This window comes from Anser cygnoides, chromosome 10, assembly GCF_040182565.1.
Source record: "Anser cygnoides isolate HZ-2024a breed goose chromosome 10, Taihu_goose_T2T_genome, whole genome shotgun sequence".
NCBI classification, from domain to species: domain Eukaryota; kingdom Metazoa; phylum Chordata; class Aves; order Anseriformes; family Anatidae; genus Anser; species Anser cygnoides.
In genome coordinates, this window is record NC_089882.1 from 14,248,800 (window position 1) to 14,273,750 (window position 24,951).

Genomic DNA, 24,951 nt, shown 5'->3' on the forward strand with positions numbered 1-24,951 from the left:
TCTGCTCCACCTCCCACAACATTATATTTCCCTTGTAGTAATTAGTTTGAACTTTCATCTGTTTCTGTGGATCAAGTAATTTTTGTACAACTTCAGGATTTTTCTCTATACTTTAAATCTTTCTTCTAAATGATGTTTTTTCATAACAAAAAAAAAAAGCCATGAATACATTATAATTTCAATTTTCATGGTGTGTGAAAGATTTCTGCACTAGGTCTTTATTGTTTTTGAAGAATTCATCACCCTAGTTAAGAAGCTTAATATAAATTAAAGAAGGTATTAAGGAACATTAAGACATCAAAATGTGGAGCGTTCTTTTCCTTTCGATTGCTCCAAATGCAAACAAGTTGAATAAAATGCAATCAAAGGGCCTGTTTGGAGAACATTGAGTGGCTTTACAGCTGTGCTGTAGAGAACCTCTGGTAAGAGCATAATTCAAATAAAAAGGCCTTTCTTTCCTCCTCCTAATTCTCTTTGTTGTGATGACAACAGAGTACAAGCCCGATAAAAATTTAATCACCTTATCTTTTTAAAGCAAATTGCATATTTGTTTACACACAATATACATAACATAAAAAAGAAAAAGCTGCTATCCAATCCCCCTCCCCCTTCTAATCGCATTAAAGGCCCTTGCCCAGAAGTTAATTTTTTTTAAAAATGTTTTATTCTTTATTCTGAAGTCCCATTGTTCAGGATTTCTGTATAAAGGCAGCCCAGGGGAAGATGAATATCGCCAAACTTAAACTCTGGACCAGCGCTGAGCAGCAGATGCCTGGGATAAGTCAGCGGTGTTGGTCCAGCTTAACTGGCTTCTATGGTGCCTACTCCACATCAAGAGTTGCAAGCAAGATGGGAGGATTACAGGCAGGCCTGTGGATCCAGCACTTTGATTTGAAGCTGCTTTGTAACGAATTGCCTTTGATTCTGTGGCAGATCTGCGAACCTGAACTTCTTCTGCATTGTGTGCATTTTTGAAAGGCTGCTGTAGGAGAGATTGTACATTGGTACTGTTTGTTGTTGTTGCTGCCTTTTCACTAGGCTGGAGAAATTTTAGTCCCTTTTGTTGAAATCAGAACATTTTTAGTTGTTTCATAGCATAAGCATTGTTCATTTTGTTTATGTACTATTTTGTAGGTACTGAGCGAGGTACTGACAATAAATCAGTATCTTCAGTGCACTGCTGCATGGCTCTGACCTGACAACTCCCATGCCCAAGTTAAATTTAGTCCCGCCTTGATATTCTATGGGGCTCAGAATTAGGAAAGTTCCTTTACTCGGTGGTTCCTTGAACTATTTCTAGATAACATAGCTAAATTCTTTGGGACATTTTGGTGATTTTCTCCCTCTTGATTTGAGGATTTAATTAGCAAGGACCGTGAGTATAGTAAAATTTGTGAAAGTGCCTTGGACAGCAGCTGTCTTAGACTCTCCAAGATTTGACTTACGTTGATGTCTGCATGTTTCTTTCCTTCTCTTGCATCCTGGAAGAGTACTTGTTAGAGGTCCAGTAACACAGATGTGCCTGGTTCCCCAGACCAGTAGTAGAAGCCATGTGATGAGAACAAACAGTGCTGGTGAGGTTGTATGTATCCAGGCTCTTGCAAGTGCAACTGATTAGAGGGCCTGATGAAAGAGGGGCTTTTGTCAAGCTGGCTATGTAAAAGTGTTATGTCATGGTTTTATACTATTTTATACTGAGTTCTCCTGCCAGGACTCCTGCGAGGGAACACTGAGTTGTGTGTGAGTACAGAAATCCATTGTGCTGAGTAGTAAGCAGTGAAGGTCAAGTTTTGGCTCTGTATAGCCATTTAGCTGTCAATATTTATTGTGCTAATGAAATCCTGTAGGACTGTGATTCTGCAAAAGAGAGGGTGGATTTTTTTAAAAGAGAATCTGTCATAAGATCAGCTTCACTTTAGCAGAGTCCTGATCCCCAGGCAGCCTGCGGAGCAGCAAGTGTTTGTCATTGCTAGAGATGATGATCAGTTCTAAAAATAAGCAACCATCCTCCCCTCCCGGTCCAAATAACTGTGATTTTAAGACACTATTCTCTCTTTGAGTGTTCTGAATAGTCTTGGATGTTACATGCTGATCTGCCTGTAATTTTTCTACTGTTGAATTGTAATGAGCTACAATTGTCTATGCTCCCAGGCTTCCAACTACGTTTTGTATATTTGTATTAATTTGTTGCCCTTATTAGTTCCATTTTTTTCACAATTGCTTCTGCTGTGTGCTGGGCATTTTCCATGCACTTTAGAAGGCTAGGTTATTTGTTTTGCTTCGTGGTGTTTGAAGAACATTGAAGCACATCATCAGCAGGCTTAGCACAACCAGCTCTGTCTTTGTATTCCTTCCTTCTGGGGGAGCTCTGCCTGCTGGTGTACTGAGAGAATCAAGCATAGCACTTGAGTGTGATCTCAGTGACTGCAGGCACTTTGAGTGACCATCAAGAGAAAACGGTTTATGAATAATTGCTGGTATAATAATTCAGCTGGCATAATTGCAGCTGTTAAAGCTCTGAAAACATACACATAGCCAGTGCAAAAATTATTCTGAAAATCCTTTCCTTGAGACTAATGGGACGGTGTTGGATTAGAAGACAAAGATTACCTCAGTTGCTGTCTTGTAGCTCTGTGAGTTGGTTTATTGTATTGTGAATGAGTGTAATTTGCGTAGCCAAGACCTTGTAACCACAGTGCCCTGGAGTCTCTGATCTAACCTGTGTTAGTGCTTGGCATCAGAAACAAAACTGTGTGAAGCCTACAAGCCAGAGCTGTGTTCTGGGAGTGCAAAGTATAAAGACTTCTTCAAGAGAGGTGTCCTAGAAGGGCTTAGCCAATAGATGGTTGTGGCACACAACGTAACGGCAGCTGAGATACAGATTGGCCTCTAAGACAAAGTCAGGTTTGGTACTTTCAGCCGGTGTGTATTGCAGTATGGCCAACTAGCCAAGAAATTAAGACCTTAAGTGTCACTTCATTTCAGTGTTACTTCATTTCAGAGCTGCTATTTGGGGCTGATGGGTATGCTGGGTTAGGATATGTTTTGGAAAACCCATAGTGGAAACTGCAAATAACGTAAAGTGTGTGGGGGTTTGTGTAGGCTACTTAATGAAGTGGTTACAGAGCAGTGGCACCTGACAGTGGAGAAGGGTCAGGTGCAGAAGCTGTCCTGCTACATGGCTTCAGATGATAGTGGTCCATTTGTATCCGGTGTTGGGTTTTAATCATAACAAAAAACAGGTTAAAATGTGGTTATGTAATGTATATCTTGGAAATCGGGTAACGTATCCTGAGCATTTTGCTGGAAATAAAGTATAAAACTAAAGACACACGCTCAATGCAATGTGGTATGCTGAGTGCCCTCCACCTAGATGGCAAGTTTAGGACTATGGAGAGGGTGGGACAGGCAAGGCATGTATAGGGACGTATGGTATTGATAACCATTCAGCTGCTAATAGATTTCAGGTGATACTGGAGCCTGAGCTCCACTTAGCAATATGAAAAATATCAGACTGAAAATAAAGACGCTGACTTCATGCAGAGGGTATGGCAGACTAATTAAAGAAAAAAATCTGTACCAATTGAGCCTATAAAACTCTTCCTGACCTTGAGAAAAGTCCCAGAGAGCTGTGGGAAACTCCAAACCGTCCCCTCTGAACTTTTTTGTGTTGTTGTTTAAATATAGTAACTGCTTTTTTAATTAAAAAGAAAAATTAGATGGCATTTCAAATTGTGTCCATGGTGCCTTGGGGACCTATTACAGTACAAATTACCCTACACTATTTAGTGAGGGCTTGTTTACTATTGTGTGAAGCAAGGGTTACCAGCGTAAGGATGTAGGACAAGAAGGGCCCTTCTTTGAAAGTCTGGCTCTGCACATGAAAGTGACGCCAGCAATTGGAAGCAATTTGTGGAATTGTTTGATTATATTAATTATGGCACCAGCAAACAGTGCTTGGGAAACAGTTTTGTTTTCTTGCATTCTTTCTTGATTGCTTGCAGCAAAAGCCAAGATACAAAATGTGCCTTTAAGGGCTGCCGGAGAGTGCAGTTCAAGCCATTGTGTAGAGTTGGCACTGAGCTTGAAAGGGTTGTGTCCAGCTTGACGTGAGAGCTTTCCAAATACAGCTTTGGCCCCGACTTCACCTAGGTCAGCCTCTTGAATTAAAACGGCTTCTGTCTTCCTCATCAAGGAAGATTAGCTCTTTCTCTGCTAAGTGGGAGCTCATAATGAAATCCATGTTATTTCCAGCATTACCACCTCTTGTAATAATGCCTTTCAGTCTGGAAGCCTGTATAAACTTAACAAATTGATACACAAGACTCAGTTCAGTTCACCACTGAACTGCGGCCCTCTGTGATGTGGTGCGGGGCAGCTGTTCCCCAGTTTATGGGAAAATGTTTTAGTAGTTAAGGATTTCCAACCAGAGCCTACCAAGCTGGAGCTGCAGGAGCAGCTCTGCAGGCTGGCTGTCACGGCAGCGTTTGGTCAGGGCATGCGGCAGTCTACGTCTGCTCCAAGTGGCTGTTAGACTTTTTTTTTTTCTGGTCTTTGTCATCAAACAATGAATTATGGATATTTTGAGTAGATCCCAAGTGCCATGCTGAGGCATTAGTGTAATTCTCATTTGGAAGGAAGGAGTCCACTTCCCGGTCTCCATGGAGGCTGATTGCTCTCACTGGCCAACTTCATGCTGTACTTCTGTTAATATTCACGAGCCAGGCAAGGTGATAACGGCAGATCTTGTACCAGCCAAAAGAGAAAAATGAATCTACTCTGGAGTTTGAAAATCAACAGAATATTTCTGAAGAGAGCTGACAAGAGATGTGGGAAAAGGTGGTGCGAATTCAAAATAGAATTAGTGGAGAATTGTGAAGGGATTTACATAAGTAAAGTTCATTGCCTGATCTGTGAAAGTAATTGAAGATCAAATCCTGAGCTCCTCGGAGTGGCAGCAGCAGGAGTATCGCTTGTTTCTTGAGTGAATCTCTGGTCAACTATTACATTGAAATTGTCTAGGTAATTACATTAGGCTTGTTATCGTGGTGATGAATGCCTAGGAGTAGAGTAGGTCTGCTCCAGTAGGAGCACTGCGCTGAAGTCTTTTGGCTAGAAAGGCTGGTGGGTGTTGACCCTGATGTCGGGTAGGGTATTTCTAACTGATCCCAGACTCTAGCTCAAGACCCAATTTTCATCTCTTTTTTTTTCTGATGCATGATATATTAATGACAGGCAGATGGGACAGCAAGTTAGACAGGGCCAGCAGTCTATACCTGACCAGCCATCCAGTCTACTAGTTGTGATGTGGAATATCTGATGTTCTCAATACAGAATTTATGGGCAGAGTAATACAGGACTGTTGTTCTTGGAAGGCTTTAGAAAGAGAGCCTTTTGCTGATCAGCTCAAGTTTTCTTTGCTGGATGTTGGAGGAGAGAAATGACCACCTCAGTTGCAATAAAATCAAAAGTTAAAATTCTGGATATATCTTTAGCAGAGAAGCAGAATTGCTACCCAATAGCATAATATAAAAAATTCAGGCAACAGGATTTTACGTTTTCTGTTCTTTCTTGTGTTATGCTGAACTACAGGATTCTGAAGTCCTGCAGTACCAGCAAGTGCCAGTCATTGCAGTAAGCTTTATTAGAGTGCAGTCTTCCCCCTCTGACACAGCCTCCCTGCATCGGACTGGGGTGGATGTCTCCATGTGGGCCTCTAGTCACTTCTGGTTTTCAGGTCAGCTGGGTTTTGTACTCTGTTAGCAGGAGAGTTGATGCAGGCACACACTCCTTAACTGTGTAATGAGGGTTCAGGCTCTCAGGGTTCAATTTAAGGAAATCCTGAAATTGTGAAAAACAGCTGTTACGAATAATCCATTGTGAGTAAGGATTATCCTCAAACCTTTGCCTCTTTTAAGTTTTGCTCTTTTCTTTCCTTGCCTCAGGAAAAAAGAAAAATGTCTGTCATACTAAAAGGTTACATTTACCTAGGATAAAAATTACTTCTGACATCAAATGTGCTATGTTAACTTGTTCTCTGATGTTCCATCAATTTTTAACATTTAGATGTTGACAGGTAACAAGAAATTGCAGGTTGTTGAGTCTTTTATCTGCAGTAGTCAAAGGAAGTAAATAGAACATTTAGAGAAGGGAGAACAGTTCATTTTCCCATTGAATCTCTGTTCACAAATTCCTGGATGGAATGGCAGGTTTGGAAACAGTATCAGCAGGTCAAGAATAGTCTAGGAATCTCTGAACTGTGAATGCAAAAAGGAGTATTTTCTGTTCCACTGACTGCTACTGGTGTAGCCTCAATCTTTTTTCCTAAAAGTGTGACCAGAGTTGTGAGCCTTCTCTGGGCCAACACTTTCTCAGCAAACTGCTGGCGCTTGCTGAAGTACATTTACTGGCTTTTTTCTGTTGCTGCTGATAGGATGGATTTGTAATTTTGTTCTGGAAGTCAAGTTCTCATGAACCAAGAAACTTGAAATCTTGTAATTTAATTTTCATACCGTTACAATTCTAAATGCCATAAGGAAAATCTGTAATGATCTATGCTAGCTAGTACCTTCATATTCATCAGTGCTAGCTAGCATGCTTAGCATTTTTTTCTACGTGTGTGCATATGAGAAAGGAAGCTGTTGAAGTTCAGCAAAATAAATGATTCTCCTTGGCTGTGCTGGAGAGCGTGCCCGGGACCTATATTATTACACCTGTTTTCACTGACGTGTTTATCAGTTGCTTAAAAATTACTCCCATCTCTGGCTGGGCTACAATGAGATATTTTGTTATCTGGCTTCTCATCTGCAATGTGTCTAGCATTCAGTCTTTAAAATCTTCCATTTAAATGTTTAATTATCTTCAAAGGAGACAGGACTATTCTTCAGTATTTAAGAGAAGATGATCTGGGGAAGCAGGAAATAATTTGGAGATGGGAAATCTGAAAATTGAAGTTGGAAAAGGAAAGAGTCAACTGCTGAAATGCAGAATAGCAAGTGGAATTGGGAGTCAGGGAAGAAGGAGCTGGATTTTAGGAGAAATAGCAGAGGCCACCCTTGGCAATCCTTTCAAGGAGTAGAAGCAGCAAAAGAAAAGCCAACAAAGATGACACTAATAAGGAATGACAACATTTACTGAAGAAGGATGTGAAGTAGGGAGATAATGTAAAATGTAAAGTAATATTAAACTTACATTTTTATTTCAGCTGCTACCTGTATGTAGGTGGGGGGAAAGCATAGCAATAGTCTGTCATCCTGCAGTTGGATTAGAAAAAGGAATTAGAAGAAAAGATACTGCACTGGCTTTCTTCCTCTTTCCAGCTGACGTAGTAGTCGTAAAAACAAAACACAAGCAAACCCTGCTGGTTACGGACATTTATGTGCTGTATGTGCGTGTTGTGATTTGTGTGCTGGCTGCCACTTGCCAGCAGTCTGGTATGGAGCCGATCCCCTGGGCCGGACGTGGAGACCTCGGCGGTCAGCTGGGGAACGTGTAACACCAGGCTCTGCTGAGTCCTTGCTACAGGGACCTCTGATAAACTTAATCATAAGAAGAACATGTAGTATTAGAGAAACCTTAAAACTTGCATAGATTCTCTTATCTTCATTTAAGAGAAAAGGGGGAAAAAAAAAAGTAAAATAAAAATTGTTTTCCTGTATTTAGACATGAGAACTCCACAATGTGCCATTTCCATACTAAGTTGCTGGAACGTGAATGTTTCCATGCAAACTGAACTGAACTTCTTTTATGAGTAATTGTAAAACTGCTGGACACAATGCTTTCAAATCTGAGATACTGCAAATCATTAAGAAGCTTGATTTATTTGTAAAAACTGTATGAAATGTTGTACTTATCTTGTATTTTGTGCATATGAAACTGTTCTTAGACTTGGAAAATGTTTTTTCCTGATGATGTATTGCTTTTCATTTGAGTTTGCAAATTGGTAGGTTTTATTTTTGCATTTGTTAATGGCTCAGTTTGGATTAATCCTTGAGACTGTGATGAGACCAAGAATAAGAGCCGATATTCTTATTTGGTAATTAGTAGTAGTAATTGAAACTAGAAGAATGAAGTAGATTGAACTGTTTTACTACTAGATTTCCATATCTAATACAGGTTAGTATATACAAGTATATTTTACACAAGACCTGGGTGCTTCTTATTACAGACGTGGTTATGATGGGTGGGAATGAATTTGCTAAGCTTTCAGATCTCTTCTATGCCTCTGAGGACTGCCCATTAATAATATTAATATATAGGTATTTCTCACTGTTGTATGCAAGGCATTTCTGAGAACTTTGAAGCTAAAGTCTTTTTTAACACACGGACCTTTTCAATTTAATCCATTAGCAACTTGGAAAAATAAAGTAATTGTCCAACAGAGGAAGAAAAAAAATCTATTAACATTTGCTACAAATCCGAGTAGTACAGGCAGCACTTAATTAATGGAACAGATTTCTCACTATGTATTCAAGCTAACATAGCTATTGTTCAGGAGAGATTAGACCCTTAATGTAAGTAAGTTAAACTAGACCTCCATCTAAAAATATCCGTCATTTCAGCTATTAAAGGTCTGATGTCTTCTTTGGTGACAGATATATTTCCCTTCATTTCCTTGGTTTTGTAAAATGCAAAGCATGCATTGTGTGTAACGCGAGAAATCCGCGGAGGTAGATGAAACCCCGATTATGCCTCCCGCCTGTCTCTCCCTGCCTGGTCCTTTGTGCCGCTCCGTATCGCAGAACCTCTTCAGCCCTTAGACCTCCTGGCACCAGAGCAGAAAAACAGAAAATGCCATTTGTTAGGGTATGATGCCAGCCACCTAATCTGTTTGCAGAATGAGGGCCGTGGGATCTGATTAGGTAATTTAGATACCTTGTGAATTTAATAATACCTGGGCTGCCTTTGGCTCTCAGCCCATAATTTCACGTGTAGGAGCCATCACATTCTTCCATTTCTGTAAACTTCTTACCAGGGATGCCTTATTTGAATCCAAATAGGTGTTAACAGCTGCAGGTGAGGCATTTTTACTTCCCGTGTTTGGAAGTGGAACTGATAGGTTGGAGAAGGTGAGATTTGCTTGGTTTTAAGTGTTTTCCTCTGTACATGTGCAGTATATGCTATTTTTCTTGAAAAAGACATTTTTCAAGCACGGGGCTCTTTGTTTAGACACCTAAGAGGATATACTGAGTGTTGGGGTGTAATGTTCACATTGGGCAGTCCGAGTGCTCCTTGGCTTTACTGGAAGCTTTTGAAGCTCAGTTTTGTCAGAGGTGATTTCATCCTTGTGGCTAGGACTTCGCCCCCATACCGACGCAGCCCTGGTGCGGAGGCATCAGTGCCCGGCAGCCCTACAGCCTGCACGGGAGGATCGCACGGCAGCAGCCGCCTGCCGAGCTCCAGAGACCTGCAAGGGAAAACTGGCTGCAGTTTTAATGTCACACCTCCTCCCTTCCTCCCTCCTTTCCGTCAATTAGCATTTTTTGAAATTAGTCTCGCGAAGCCTGCTAACGTAAATAGAAGTGTTTTAGGATTTGTTTGCTTTAATTAATTTAAAGTGTGTCTTTCTGAGAGGATTTGGAGTTAAACATCTTTCTTAAACAGCAATGTGCCAGTAACAGCAACGTAGCAATAGTGATAAGACCGAGAAAGGGAAACCAAGTAGAGAGCAAAATAAAATGTTTCTTTGTCCAGAGAAGTAAATGGTCTTCCCAGGAAAGTGGAGGAAACACTGTTCAGGGACACTTACAATTAGGTTGGTCAAAACAGTAGAAAGCATACAATAGGAAATAAATCCTGCAAAGGTAGAGAGCAGGGCTGCATGAGGTCACTCTTTTTTGCTGTTTTTATTTTGGTTTCCTCACTTTTGTGTGTCGCTGTTTTTTCTAGCAGCACCCAGGATGATCTTGGAGCTTTCCAAATAGGAAATAAGTTGCTTTTCATGTAATGGTAAATTATTTTGCATAATGAAGATGGAGTGATTGTAACACTAATGATATTAATGGGATTTGTATGAAAGTGTCCAATTAAAAAAAAAAAGGAATAGCTGCATCAAACATGACTATACCATATAATAAAACCATATAATAAGTATGTGGTCAGGCCACACCTTATCATCTAGTCTGATTAATTGAACCTTACATGTGCAAAGATAGTGATTATCAGACTTCTCAGCCATCGAGGAAAAACGCTCTCAATTATTTCCACAATGAAATAATCATTGCTTTCTTGTATTCGATCTGAAAAGAGAAATCTGCTGCTGCCGTGACTGCGAAACACGAGATCTGCAGAACTCTGTGAATTTGATTCTGCCTTAGGCTGGACTTCTGCAACCTTAGTGTGAGATGTAGTTTGTTTTGTTATGTAAGTTGTGTTGTTTTCCTCTCGTGCTCTTGCATGTCTTGGAAGAAGCAAGACCCCTCTGCCTGTGAAAGTCCCCGCGCTGCTGTGCTGCAGGGCAAGGCACGAGGGCTGCTTCAGAACCTCTGGTTATGCAATGGCAGATGGGCAGTTCCCAAGTCTTGCTTCAACACTTCCCTGGTTCCTGCCTTCCCTTCGTGTGGGGCTTGGAACAATTTGCTACTTGACACAGCGGGACAAGCAAGTGGGCTCTGGTGCCACGTCCCTGTGCAATCAGCTGAAAGTGCTCTCTGGATGTGTCTGGAACAGAGCAAATCACCTGCGCTTGTAGACCTCCTGTCTCCAGTAAATCATAAGCATCTCAATCTTTTTGTCAGGCTGTGATATGAGAATCCACAGCTGAATTTCAATATGAGGGGGGAGAAGCTGATTAAGTGTTTGAGATAAGGTTATGTGACACCGCAGGTTAAAAATACCTGAACTGAATTTGGCCAAGTGCCTGAGAACCACGTTTCAGTGTATTCAGGTGGTGCTGAATAAGCTTCCAAGGAGTTTTCTCTCTTCTGCTTTAAGAAAGCAATTCTTCAGGAGTGGTCTTTTAGGAGCTGCATCTTTCCTGTTTTATCGTATTTCTTTGGACTTTGCTATCTTGCATTTCTTCTCTAAAATGTCACCAATGTGTCAAGTCAAAATAAAATAGGAAAGTTTAAGTGAGTCGTATCCATTTAGGAAGAAAAGGGCTAATTTTTATGTCTGGACACAAATATCTGGAGAAAAAATTCAGGTTGGTTTAGATCCCCAGAGTCATACGTAGGTTAATTCTGGTTACCTTAAGAAGTGAGTTGTAACCTTTAGTTGTGTTTTAGCCCCAAATTAAAAAAGGGCTGTATCATTTGCTAAAACTAAGCAGTGTGTTTATGGCAAGCCTAGGAGATAGACTAAAGACATTCAAGAACCTTCTCTTTGTATAGGGCTCTATACAATTTCAGTATTTTAGCACTTGTTATTTTTCATTCATGACCTATGTTTTTATAAATACTCTCACTGATGCGAGGAAACTGGGAAATGTGTGTAAATAATAGGAAAGGTCTGCTGAGTAAAAGACCTAGACCAGGCAAGTTGGCCTGGCTTGTTTAAATTTTTGTCTGCATTTAAATACTTTAAAAGCTGTAGAAAGATAGAGCTTAGGGAAGTCTGTTGCAGGGTGTGCAGTAGAATGGGTCTGGGAATGATCATGTAGGAAACTGCACTGGATTTGGGGTTTTGCTGTTGTGAACTATGTCTGAAGGCTTGTCTGTCTTTTCATGTAATTTACCGTAGTCCAGAAGTGATACAGAAATGTAACTTTCCTAATGTACCTGATGTACTTTCTTATTTCCTTTGGTTGGTTTCAGAAGTAAAGTTGCCTATTCATTTTTTCCAGACACACTGAAATGTGATGTTGAGCCGTTTTGTCATGCATGTTCTTGGTTTTTACAGATGGGCTGAAGCCAGAAACCAAGATGCTTCTCACTGCTGCCTCCAAGAAAAAATCTAAGGCAGGGAAGGGAGATGCAAACAAAGAGGATGAAAGCAGCAAGAATGATTCAGCCCAACCTGTTACCATCACTCTTCTCTTTAAAAGATACGTCTTTGACACGCAGAAGAAAATGATTCAATCCTGAGAAAGCAAAGAGGCCTCTGATCACACTGGAAAGACCAGACTCTGAATGAATTCAGGTGGAATGTGTTTCTTGCCTGAATGCATTAGACCTGTTCCTTTGTTGCAGCCTGAGCCTGGAAGCTCCTGCTGACTATGTGCCACCTTCTGAAATCTCTGCAGTCTGGTTTTATTCTGTTAGAATGTGCTTACCTTGTCATCTTTGCAGTGTGAATCTTTACGGCCTCTTGGAGAATGTCACGTGCTGAATGGGTGCATTTGGGTGTGCGTTCTGATAGTGGTGTTCTTCTGGAGAATTGTTTCATGTAATTTAAGTTTGCCACCAATATTGATTTAAATGCAGTCAAGATGTGAATTTCACGTGATCTACAAAGTGAAGCTGATTTGTTTAGGTTTATTTCCCAAGCAAAGTGTGGGACAAAAAGCACACAATATAATAGGTGAAACCTACAATGAATATTTCACATTCCTTCAGCTGTGACTATGTAAGATGCTATCTGAGAGGTGGTATGGATCTTTGTTATAAATGATTTCTATCTAGAAATGTTTTTCATATTAAACATAATGATGCGTGTAACTGAGAGTCTTAATTGTTCTATTTGCTGTTCCAAAGTTTAAGAACCTATCTTTGGTAACATTTAATATAGCTTTTCTGAATTTCCTGCTGGTTCTGTGTTGAATCCTATTCCAGAATTGTTTTCTTTTTTTTTTTTGTAACCGAAATGCCTTTTGCGTTTGAAAGAAAAAGTTGCCTCTGGAAATAGAGGCTTTATTTCATTAAAATAATGATAGAAGATTGCAGCATAAGCCTTGTAAAATGAATATCTCCAAGATGCTTTAGAAACCATTAGTTGTTTAATGGGGATTTCATGGCTGCTTTAGTTCTTCCTCTTAATTTCATGTTCTAGGCTCATAAAAAGGAGGGCATTGGCAGTATCCCTTTTTTGTTATTTACAAAGCATAGAACACCGTAACATAAAAGCTAACACTAATTCCGCAGGTATGGAAGCTGCAGTCTTGAAGAGAAATCAGGTTTGATAACATGAAAAGTGTTAGTTCCTGCCTTTTGAATAAAATATTTACTTCTACTTACTGATGTTAAATTGCAGCCTGCGACACATTCGGTGGAGCCAGCCATGGGAAATAACTTAAGTGTGTTAGTTGCGCATAGAAGTAAGTGCAATAGATCACTATACTCATTTATCAAAGTGTTATTCAAATGCCCATCAATAGGTGTGAATCCATCGTGCTAACATAATCCTGTTTTTTCCCATTTTTTTGTTTCCTTTTAATTTCCAGGTAACCAAAGTGGGCACGAATGGCAAAAATATCAGCTATTGAGAAGATGTTTACAGCTGGACAGTCTTGAGACAGGGCGTCTTGTGTCTAAACTAGGTTGATGGTGTCCCTTTAAATCAGAGCAGAATTAGTGCTGTGTGGAATAATCCCAAACAGTTTCTGCTGAGTGAGTCCCAGCAAAGCTTTAACACATCCCATAAGATTATGGGGCATGCTTTCAGTGTGATCCCAGAGGAATTAGGCAGGCAACTTCAGCTGTGGCTTAATGTGACTTGTGCTGCCAGCCTTGCTGGAAAATGTATCCTTCTATAATGAAAAAAGATGCATTTCACACCTCTGTCACTTCTCCTTCCCTATTTCTCTTCTCTTCCCATACACCCCTAAAGGCAGTCTTCGGAAAGAATATTATGTTATCTTTCTTTTAAGCCTTTATCAAATCCAGTTTTTTATCCTGCACTGTTACCTCTGCTTAAGATACTGCAGTGATGGAAGCTAGAGAAACAGATGACATAGAAGGAATGCCATTATTACCACACCAGGTTAGTCTAAGAATTACTGGTATAAAAAAATCTCTCATTAAATGCAAAATCAAAAGTGAATTATTAAGGATCTTACATTTTTTATCTCTATGGCTCTAATGTCCTTGCCAAATTTTAAATGGGTGACCAAATTCTGCCAACTCTGCTTAGAGTTTTGGAAGGAAAAGGGCCCTGATGCTGAAGGGTATCATGCTGTAGGATGTTGTTGGCTGCTCCACAGTTGCGAGCCTTGCACTTGCAGGTCTTGGTCTTTCTCATTTATAAGGCATTTTTGAATAGTTCTGGAGAGGAGTCGCTATGTCCTATAAATGTAAATAGTGGTAGCTATTTTTACAAAACATTATCTGATTAATATTTTTCCTCTCCACTGCTGCCTGCTTGTAGCAGCCTCAGTGACTCAGTTGTTATGGAACTTAATCCATTTGGAAACTCTTTAGTGCTGAACTCTAACTGCTCTGCAGGCCTGTGCTTGGCTGAAAAGTCATCTGGTGTGGAGGGTCCCTCTGTTTGCCTGGGGTACTCCAAGGGAGGGAGCAACAACAGCTTCCAGAATTGTACCTCCATCCCTTTCTCATCCAGTCTCCTGTAACACCCTTTTTAATCTTTCCCCCCATTTTCTGTATCTTCTTTAGCCTAGAACATGAACTCACCATTGTTCTTCCATCCCCCCAGTCCAAGGCCTAGCTTCCTCCCCAGTGCTCCCATTTCCCACCTTTGCTTTCTGCTTGTCTGTGTTGTGGCTTTGCTCCTGCCTCTGGAGAAGGAGATGTAAATGTGGGTGCTGTCAGGGCTGCCCCAGCAGGCGTTGGGAGCCCAGCCTGGCAAGGAAGGCTCTTATCCTGCAGCTTATCCTGCTCCTGTGTGGGGTGAGTAACTGTTCAGGCACTTGGGCTTGGGGCAGAGGTCTTGTGGGCAGTTACTGCTGACGCAGGAGCAGCAGGCTGTGCGGAGGCACACGTGCCGTATCTCTTGTGAGTGCCTTCACCTGCCACCATTTTCTGCCCCAGTGCTTTGTTGTCCTCTGTGTAAAGCCCCTGTTGCAAAGCCCCATCCTTTCATTTTGCTCCCCTACCAGAGATTTGTGTAAGACAGACAGCTGGAGAGGTATCTGTCGAAGGCTGTTTTGTTTTGTTTTGTTTTTTTCCCCCAATTTTAATTCCAAAAGGAGAACTTAAGTGTGCCCAAGAACTTTGATTATAATGTGCTATTACTGCAGATCTCTGGCTGCTGTCCTGAGGCTGTTGGATACACACTCGAAAAAGGGTGAAATGGTGGAACAAAATGATTATGGGAAAATCAAAGCTTTTAAAGACATTTGTAGGATGAACAGATGTTCAAACATTCTTTTATTTGGTTTCCAGACAGACGTGGAGACTTTCCTTTCATCCTTGTAATCAGTGCATTATGCTGTAATTTGTAAAAATGGCATTAAAAAAATATTAACAGGGTCATATTGTGATCTACTGACTCTGTGTCATTAAGCCGTGAAGTTAAGAACAGCGACTGGGAACAGGGGTTAAATGTTGCAGAATGTAATGTACTAGCAGATATCGTCAGGCTGTGTTATAATGAATCCAAAATGGAATAAAGATGTAAGGAGTTTTTTTAATACTACTAAGGTTGTCAGTGTTGCAAAATTAGAAATTATTATGGTTGTGCAGATGTTCAGTGAGTAATACATCTTTGGGTTAGTGGGGCGAGTAGCAGTGAGAAAAGCTTTGTTTTTCCAAGCCTGTTTTCTGCTTTTCCTTGGAGCTTATTTTGGTACTGCAGTCTGGCTTGCGATCCTGCCAGAGGTCTTGAGCTGCGAGGGTCAAGTCATGCAATCATGGTAGCAAGGATTCAGTAGGTGGCATCCTTTGCTTGGAATCAAAGCTAAATCTCCCCACCTAAAAACGGGGTATGTGCTGGCACTGATAATGAAGACTTCAGATGAAACTTGCAACCCACCTTTGAAAGAAGAGTTTCTATGAAGAGCTGCAGGACGTTTAATGGCTGGGGTAGAGCCATTAACTCTGGGCTGTGGACCAAATCCTGAAGCAGAAGTGTCCTCTCCTGGTGTGTTTGTTGGTGACCTTCAGCTGAAAGTAGCTCTTTTCCTTGCTTTCTGCCACTTGTATTAATTCATTGCAAGTACTTCACTACACAAAAGTGAGCTAGCTGCTCTGGCAGAGTTCTTGGAGTGTGTAAGGCATCTCTCTGTGGGCAGTAGGCATTTGATGTGCTTGAGCTGTGCAGTCGAACAGCCACAGGGTGGCAGAGCACAAGTGAGAGCCCAGCATGATGAGATGGAAGTTGGAGTGATGCAGTCATGTCCTAGAGCAGCCATGTTTCATCCCAGGACTGTCTGCATTTCACTGCTGGGAGAGCAGGCTGTATATTTACATTTGTAAAGAGCCCTGGGATCTTGTGAAATGAAGGATGAAAGGCAGCAGAGGAATGATAGTTATTAGCAGTTTTAAAAACTGTGTGTTTTCCTTTTATTTTAATATTCACAGTGAGCTGAAAAGCTCTTTATTTACAAACATATGAGTTTTTAACAAACTCACTAACTGAATATATAAACAGAATAATTTTAAAATAAAGCCTAGCGCATAGGGAGCTAACCTGCTGAGAGAAGGGGAAGAACTGTAGGATTACATTCTGCAGCAGTCAGTCTTGCTAGATTATGGGCATCCAGAAGGAATTCAAGGATTTGAGGAGGTTGTTTTTAAAAAAAGAGATTGGAGAAAGGGGAGTAGCCTTCTGGGGTTCAAACTCTTCTGTTCTGTACAAAAATAGGTTACGAGCATTGTTTGAGTAGGGTTGTGTAGCTCCACCATAGGTACTAGATATGAGGACAGGGTATGGTGGGTCTGCTAGTTTCTTGTTACCAGTACCAGAATAGGGACTGTCCCACATCTGCTGTGCATGTAGTGCTGTTTATAGTTCCAGTTGTTAGTGGATTTAGAGTTGTGGATAGTAGGGGTTTTCGATGTCTCAGTAAGCATTACAGTTTTTATTTTTATGCCTGAATGAATCTCTTTCCAGGATCAAGAATCAAATCTTGTTTTCCCCCCATCAAATGACTGTTGCTTGTCAAAGATGAAAGCTAGAAGGGACTTCTGTTTCAGAGAACTAGGTCTTTCTAATACATTTGTTATTCTTTCCTAATAAAGGAGAAGAGAGGGACTCCCATCTCATTCTTTTTGGAGCTCGTGCTCAGGATCTGTTGTAAGAGGAACTCATCAAACAGAATCAGAAAAAAACAACAGCAAGATTGCTAGTAAACCTCAGCCTGTCCTTCACTCCAGGGCTCACTCTTAAGGATCTAACTCTTTTGATTATTGAGTTTTTGTTCGGTCCTGTCAGGTGTTGATACTGTTTATTAACCAGAAGATAATTTGAGGTCCAGATTGAGAGCTGCTGAACAACCCTTGTAGTGACTGAGGTGCCTGGTAGCACCATAATGTTGGCATTTTGGCTAAACCGTTCTTACTATTGATGATCTTTTAAGAAATCTAGGCTGTTCATTAGTTCTAGAAAGTTCTGTTTAGGTCAATTTCTTCTTGTTTTCTTTGACTGGAAGTCATGCAGTCATTTTTTTGTGTTTTGGTTGCTCATTCTTAGGTTTCTCAAGGGCCTCATTCATGTCAATCAGAGATTCCATCCTCCTTGGACTACAAAAATTGCATGGCCCCCATTCAGACGTGTAGGAACCAGTTCTTTTATACTACTTGTCAGTGAAAACTGATATTTTAGTGCCTATAACCTCAGCCTGACAATTAGGAGCACTCCATGCCCTTATGGTGAATTCATTCCCAAAATAGCATTCTATAAGGACAAGCTGAAACGTAGACCCCACATGGTGTTTTTTGCCTAAATGTCTTCATTTTAACTAAAACAAGCAATCCATCACATAGTTTTTCTTAGCTTTGGTTAAAGTTAAGCTTAAGCTAGATTCTGCACCCTCTAGGTGAGAATACTGTCTTATTGCCTGGAAAGACCAAAGTCTTCTAGAAGCTCTTCCAGACAGCATCAAGTTACTCAAAGATTATCTGTGTGTGCCCATCTGCTTCTTCTAGCAAATGTTACTTCAAACGTTACTTTTCTCAGTTTGCTAAAATGGGCACACGGTAGCTTTGTTCAGAATCATTTGCTTAAAATACTAACATTCGTATGATCTACAGAAGAACAACAGAGACCATCCTCAATTTGTACATAAGGCTTGCTAATTTACAATGTTAGTTTTGCTAGTGAGTGTATTTTTTCCCCCTTAATTAGAAATTTTAATTACTGCATGCTGTGTATTAAGATGTTAAAGCTTTGACTGGCAGTTTGAAATTGCAGAAGGATCAGCTGTCTCTGTAGGGCTGTAGCACAACAGGGATTAGCTTGCACCCTTCTGCCTGCAGGTGTATTTTGCTTCTTGAGTCAGATCATCAGAAAACGTTCTTCGAGGTAGCATTCATCTTCCTGATCAGACCTTGTATGTTCCAAGGGACCTGAGTTTAGAGGAGATTTACAGATTCACTGGCCGTGCATTGGGTGATCAAAACTGAATGGCAAATAAGGGAATTGCTGGACTGTTTCATTGGATCAGCCTTGCCTGTTTGTTTACTCCATGTGTGATGCTGCCAGTGTAGGGAGGGTTCTCTGTACCTGTCTTTGGAGATCAGTTACTATGTCTGGGGTTCTGCAGCTCTCGGTTTCAGTCCCATCCAGTAACGTAAAAGGGAGATGCCTAGAGAGTTTTCTCCATCTTTGATTTGCAAATGTCAGCTGTCTAACACATCACGTACAACATATTGCTGAACATGAAGGAACCTTGAGGGCAGATGTGCTTTGTGTTCCTCAAGCTCCCTTATCTCTTTTTTCTTCCCTCCTGCTTTAAAGCAGATTCATGGGAAGATAGGGATAGATTCTAAAACGTATTCCCAGCATCACACTCCTGGAAAGTACAAAAACTTCTGCTGTGGATAATTATGGAATAACCTACTTGTAAGGGAACTGTTTTCCCAGACTCCTCACACTTGGTGGATATCTTATGTCCTTTAAGCCTGAAGATTTGTATTTTTATTCTGTCTAGTTTAAGTGTGGGTTTTTCTGTTATCCAGACACATACCCGATCATTTAAAAAATTGCTGAAACACGTTTTCCAAGATATCTTGTGGCACTATAATCCACAAACTAATTATGAACCTGCAATTTTAATTTATTTTCAGTTAATTTTGTATTCTGCTGGAACAGAAGTATGTGATTTTTCTTTCCTTCCTTACTGCTAGCATGTTTACCTTTTTCAGATCTCATCTTACTCATCTGTCTTCAGAAGTGCAAATCTTTGGAGCCTCTGTTGGTATAGAAAGTTATCCATGCTTCAAATGGCTTTATCAAATCAATGTGCTCTTCAAAATGAAGATTGATCACTGGCATTTTAATAATTTCAGTAATACCTGTCTCTTTTCTAAAGCATCTTAATTCCTGCATCCTCCAGAGCCCCTGCTGTGCAGGGTTCATGTTCTATTAAGCTGGTCACAGATGCCCAGATCTTTTATCTTGGATGTTTCTGTTAATGTATCAGTGTAGTTCAATTTATTCTTTCTTTGTGGTGTACTTTTCACTTGTCAATACTCAATTTCAGCCCAGTTTTTGGTGGTACTTAAGTTCTTCCTCCTCTTCCTACCTGCTAAATTCACTTTGGGCTGTTTGCAAATCTCACCAAAGTATTGTTCTTCTCTTTTTGGAAGTCATTAAAGTTAAGCAACACTGAGGTTAGCATGGAGACTTTTTTTTTTAGCACCCTGTTAATCTTTCATTTAGTTAAAGCCGGACTTTTAGCTCTCTATTTTTTTTTTTGCATCTGTTTCTGGTTTATGACATGATTACCTTCTCTTCCTGAGCTACAAGGTTTCCTCCTTAACATCTTGTGGAGGTCTTCATACGCTTCAAGACAGATGGTCCTTGGTAAGCCATTGGTTTGTGAATGTGTGTGGATAATTTCAGTAGAGTGGAGAAGCACGATTTTTCTTTGCTTTTGGGGGGCTTAACGTATCTCACCAGGATGATTACCCAGCCTGGTTTTGATTGGTGCCTCACCAGTTTACTCGATGTTGAACTAAGTTCATTGGTCTGTAATCCCAGGAGAATTTTTTTGGTATTTTTTTTGACTATAGCGAAGACATGTATTTCTGTTAGCGTGCCACTCTTAATGATATTGTCAATATTGCAGCTAAGCATTGTAACAGTTGTCTTATGATTGTCCAGTCGCTTAGTGCACTTGACCATTTTTATACTAATTGATAGAAGTCAGTAAAGATACCCTGCCTGCCTACTTTTGAAACAAACAAAAACTGCTAAAGAGGAAAAAGAATCTTAATATAGTTCAGAAGCATGTTCCTTGTTACTTGCCATAGATTACTAGATTAACTCGAAACAGCAGTTGGTAATTAGTGGATGTCATCAAGGTTCTCCCCTTTGAGCAGAGCAGTGCTAGTCCAAAGCTGCTCAGGGAGTTGGCACAGGCATCAGCACAAATTCTTGTGTTTTTCACCTGGTTGTGAAAGCAGCTTCTGTTTTACATTTGGAAAACTGAAGGTTTCATTATTTGTTTGAACTTTAAGCTAGTGCTTTCAGAGAGCACTGTGGAATGAGTTTTTGCTGGAAGGACTTTTGCAAGTATCACGCAGCTTGAGCCAGGCAACCTTTGAGGAGCAGTTGAGCAAACCCAGCATACCATTCTGCACTAGGCTACTCCAAGCTTCTTCTGTCCATTGCAGTAACATCTGAGTCCAGCATTTCAATGTTTTGAAAAAGGAACACTGGGAGAGGCTTTGCAGCAAGTAGAAAATGAGCAGTGATGTAGAAAACAGGCCATGATTGAAAAAAGACTGATTTAATTAAATGTTTATGGCTGGGACACTCTGATGTAAACAGCCTGTGGCTCCTGGCTTGCAAATTAGGTGTCTTCCTCTATGGCTAATGTAGCTGTTTGCGCTTGCAGTACCAGAGTTTCTAATCACTCTGAACTCAGAATATCGAATCCAGGTAAGCAACTGTGCACTGTGATGTAGGAGAATCTCTTTGCTTCACCCACAGGTGTGCAGCCCCTTAGAGGGATGGCCAGCACCAGCTCACCAAGTTGCAGAGCAGCATTGCTTCAACCATCCTAGCTTGTGGCATTTGTGTGTTAAGAGGAGGAGCTCTGTTTCGTGCGTGATTTGGAAGACAATATGGTAGTGTCTCGTTCTAAGATTGCACCACATCAGATGGCAAGGTTTGAGTGTCTAGTTTGTTTCTGAGAGCGCCACTTTTTTTTCCTTGAAATCTTATAGCTTTGTCATGTCATCTTAGCAGCGATGCTCAAAAGATGAACAGTTACTTTAAAACCTAAAACTTCTCGGTGAGTTTTGGGGGATTGTATCCAATTAGGATCACTGTAAAAATATTAAGAAACCATATCCTCTTGTTTTATCTGCTGGTAAGATCTCTACTGAGTCTGTCATTGATAAGTATCTGTTTGTGCCTTCACAGTAAAAAGTTGTCACATGTTAGATTTATGTAGAATGATGGGGCTAGCACTGCTTGATGGGAAACCAAAAGTCATCTTGTCCCTGTCTCTACCCAAAAGAAGGATCAGTTATATGTATGTTGTTATTCTCAGTGTCCAGCTAAGTTTTCCTGGAGATTTTGTCGCTGTTACAGTGCTTTACTGTTGCTAGGATTGTAAATTTGTGGGAGAAAGAGGATAGGTTCATTTCTTCCAGTATGTTACTTGAATCTTTCACGTTGCAATGTAAGCCTTTTATTTATTTATTATCCCTATCCGCTGTGACACAGAAAAGACTGCCAGTTTTCTCTTTGCAGTGCTCTTTTATGTATCTGAAGACTGATCACATCCATGCTTATCCTCTTTCCTCTGGACTGAATGTTCTTAAGTCTGCTAAGTCTCTCCCCTTTGGGGTTGTGTTTCGTAGAACTGGAGCCGTGCCTGTCTTCCTGAGTTTCTCCAAATGGTCCATGTCTCTCCTGAAGTGCATTTCTTTCAGCTAGGTAGTTCCCTAGCTAAGGCCTCGTGAGTACTGAATGGAAAAAGTAGGATTTTAACTTTGGTTTTGTCTCATGCCATCTTCCTATTTATGCTTCCCTGTCTGCTGGTTTTGCAGAATCAGGAGTTTGTTAACTGTAATGCGTGACTCAACTGTCATGACACCTCTCTGCAGGTCTGTTATACGAGCTTTTGTTTTTCCATTCTGCACTTACACATTTCTGTGTAGTATATTACTGCATCCCCTCTTAAATAGCTTCCTGTTTTTTTCAGACTACTTGCATACTAATTTGTCAGGATGACTTAAATTCCAGTCCTTTCCTCCAGGATACTTATTTACACCTGATCTAGCCAGTCATCAAGACCATTAATGAAAATATCGAACGGTGTTAGCTTGAAGAAAGACTTCTGTGAACCATGGTTTTAATATATCCGCCCAAACAGTGAACCATTGATAACTACTCTCTTAATGTAAAAACACTTCTAAAAAAACACTTCTGAACAGTGTCATGTTCTGGCTGTAATAAGTTTCTCTAGGTGTTTTTTTTTTTCCCCTAGCTAGCTTACGTGAATGTCTTGTGAAAAATGTCAGAAGTTGCTTTGGTGCAAAATATCCTATAAATGGGCATTACACAAGTTTTCCTGCTTTTGGAGATGCCTCTCAGTCTTGACTTGGAAGACTGACTTCACAGCATTGAATTCCTAATTAAAGGATACTATAGTCAAAACTGTAAATCAGACTTGTCGTCAAACACTCAGGTGCGTAGCATCTAAACCCAGACTGGACTGCAGCTTTTCTCTCATGTCTAAATTGAACAAACTTGTGCATATCTTTTGGTGCTAAGAAACAGCAAATTTTGGAGGTGAATTGAACAATAGCTTGGTGACAAGGATGAATATGAATCCAAAAAGAGTCTGTGGAGTCCTTCAAAGTCGTTTTCATGTGGGAATTGGGAATTTGACTTGCAGGTGAGTATACTGTCCTATTTCAATAACATGATGTTTCCAGGTGTGATTAAAACGTTTGTTAATATTTAATAATCAAAGAAGACCTTTGGCAATAAATCTTCCTCCTTCACTAGTCTTGTAATAAGCATATAATAAATTCAACAGCTAATGTCATGAGGAGCTGTTGGATTTAAGCCCATCTGAGCGTGTAGATATTAGGACACCTTCTGCACTTTTGTGTGTAACAAATGAATCTCATTTTATAAAGTGCAGCACAGCTTCACCCATGTGCAGTGTTAGACAAACAATCCCCAGCGAAAAATGTTTGCTATTGCCTAAGTCCTGGGAAGTGCTCTTTTACTCCATTAGCCTTGCTGCACTTGCTCATTTTTTTTCCCCCGCTAACTGAAAAGAGGAGGGAAATGTATCTTTGCAACCACGCAAGCAAGAATTAGCCCAACTGTATTTTATAGGTAAACTAACAAATAAGAGGAGAATCTGAGCAGCCCTCAGGGACCTGAATTTGTTTGCCACTGTGCTGTTCTATCTGCAGTTGGCATCGGCGGAAACCTGAGTGCTCCATTAAAAGTCGACAACCTCTGTTTGCTGGGGCATGGGGCAAACAGAGCCAGCCTGTTCTGCAGACAGACTGACGGCCTTTATCTCCCCTTCCACCCAGCTCGCGATGGGAAATGATGAGACTGAAACAAAAAGCTTGAAACTAGGACTCTGTGCTCTTACCCTGCAGCTGTTGTACCAAGGAGCAACGGCAGTTGTTTTCAGGGGCAATGCGGGAAACACACTGAATACAACACACCAAGTGAGGGCTGGGGCTCAGCTGCGGGTACTAGGAGGAATGGAGAATACATAGTGCTGGTGTGCACCCTGTGTAGTAACCAGGGATGCGCACATCTGAAAATCTTTGTTTTGAAACATCGAGGATTGTATGAGTAAGAGTCGAGACCATTCTCAAAGGTAATGGGGGCTATCTTTTATAGCATCCATTCTTTTCACTATGCCCACAGATTAAGGAGCTAAGCAACTGCTTACTACTTTCTCACCTGCCCCAGGGGGCCCAAGACAGTGCTGTCCTATGGCATTGCCTGGTAGTAAACATGACTGCTAAAATGATGCATTGATGCTACGGCTGCTCAGAAAGCAGGAGTACATGTTTGTGTCTCCATGGTGCAACAAGATTAAATTGTACCTGGAACACTTTGGATAATTGATGTGAAAATACATAGAATTAGATGTTTTTGTCTTTTGAAAAGACAACAGCCAAGGGACAGTTTAGCGCACAGGAAGTACACTGAGCTTGATGGTATCATAGTCTGAAGGGAAATTGATGATAGTACTCCAAATGCAAGGGAAGTGGTCTTTCCACTTTGAATTTGCAGATATTCGAATGGTAGATTCATCAGTTCTGTGCAAGAAAATAGACCCTCCCCCTGTCCTTTCTGCTGTCAGTCCCTCTTTTCCATCTACTGGTTTCATCAATAGCGCTCTTTGGTGCAGCCAGTCTGTTGCTGTTGCTCATAGGCTTGAAGGCTGTTTTGTTATTAAATGTTGTCGTTTTGTTACTTGCTGTTTTCTTTTGGAGTCTGGGTATGTGAACCATTCAAAAGTAACACTGGTGTTTTGGGGTTGTTGAGGGTTCGTGCATAATCTTGCTATCCTTTTACATTTTATAATACTGTCTGATTGAAGTAGCCTGTGTAAAGATAGAGTTCCCCTAGCCAGCTGCCTTTTGTTCATCTTGATCTCTAGTCAGTGTGTGACCTCTTGATAACAATCAAGATAGTAGTTTGTGCTCTAAAGGCTTGAACATAGAAATGAACACCACAAATATCCTTTTGCTGTTAGCTTTTTACCTTGTGCTAGGTCCATAGGTTGAACCATTTCTCTAGTTACATTTTGAAGGTATAGGTGGTATCCTGTGAATGGGATTTTTAAGAGCAGTAGCCCCAACCCCACTCTTGTAAAAGTCAAAGTGAGTTTTATGGCTGACTTCAGTAGAATGGGCTTGCCCACAATATCCCACTACGCTGTATGGCTGCATGAGTGACCTTGGTGACCTCCAGAAGAGTTCTTTACTGCGCCTCATGGATGTGCCTAGAATTAGG

The 24,951-nt window shown here is 40.7% G+C and overlaps 1 protein-coding gene across 7 annotated transcripts in view; it reads left to right on the forward strand.

The window, feature by feature from the left end:
- EEFSEC (eukaryotic elongation factor, selenocysteine-tRNA specific) overlaps positions 1-15,305 on the forward strand; it is a 166,556-nt gene extending 151,251 nt beyond the window's left edge. For 6 of the 7 annotated variants that reach the window (XM_048073341.2, XM_048073346.2, XM_048073315.2 and 3 more), the window contains exon 8: positions 11,839-15,305. In XM_048073341.2, coding sequence (XP_047929298.2) covers positions 11,839-12,023 — 185 coding nt within the window. In that variant the 3' untranslated portion in view covers positions 12,024-15,305. The remainder of the gene's footprint in view (positions 1-11,838) is intronic. The other variant, XM_048073359.2, reaches the window with a different exon arrangement.
- The last annotated feature ends 9,646 nt before the right edge of the window (positions 15,306-24,951 follow it).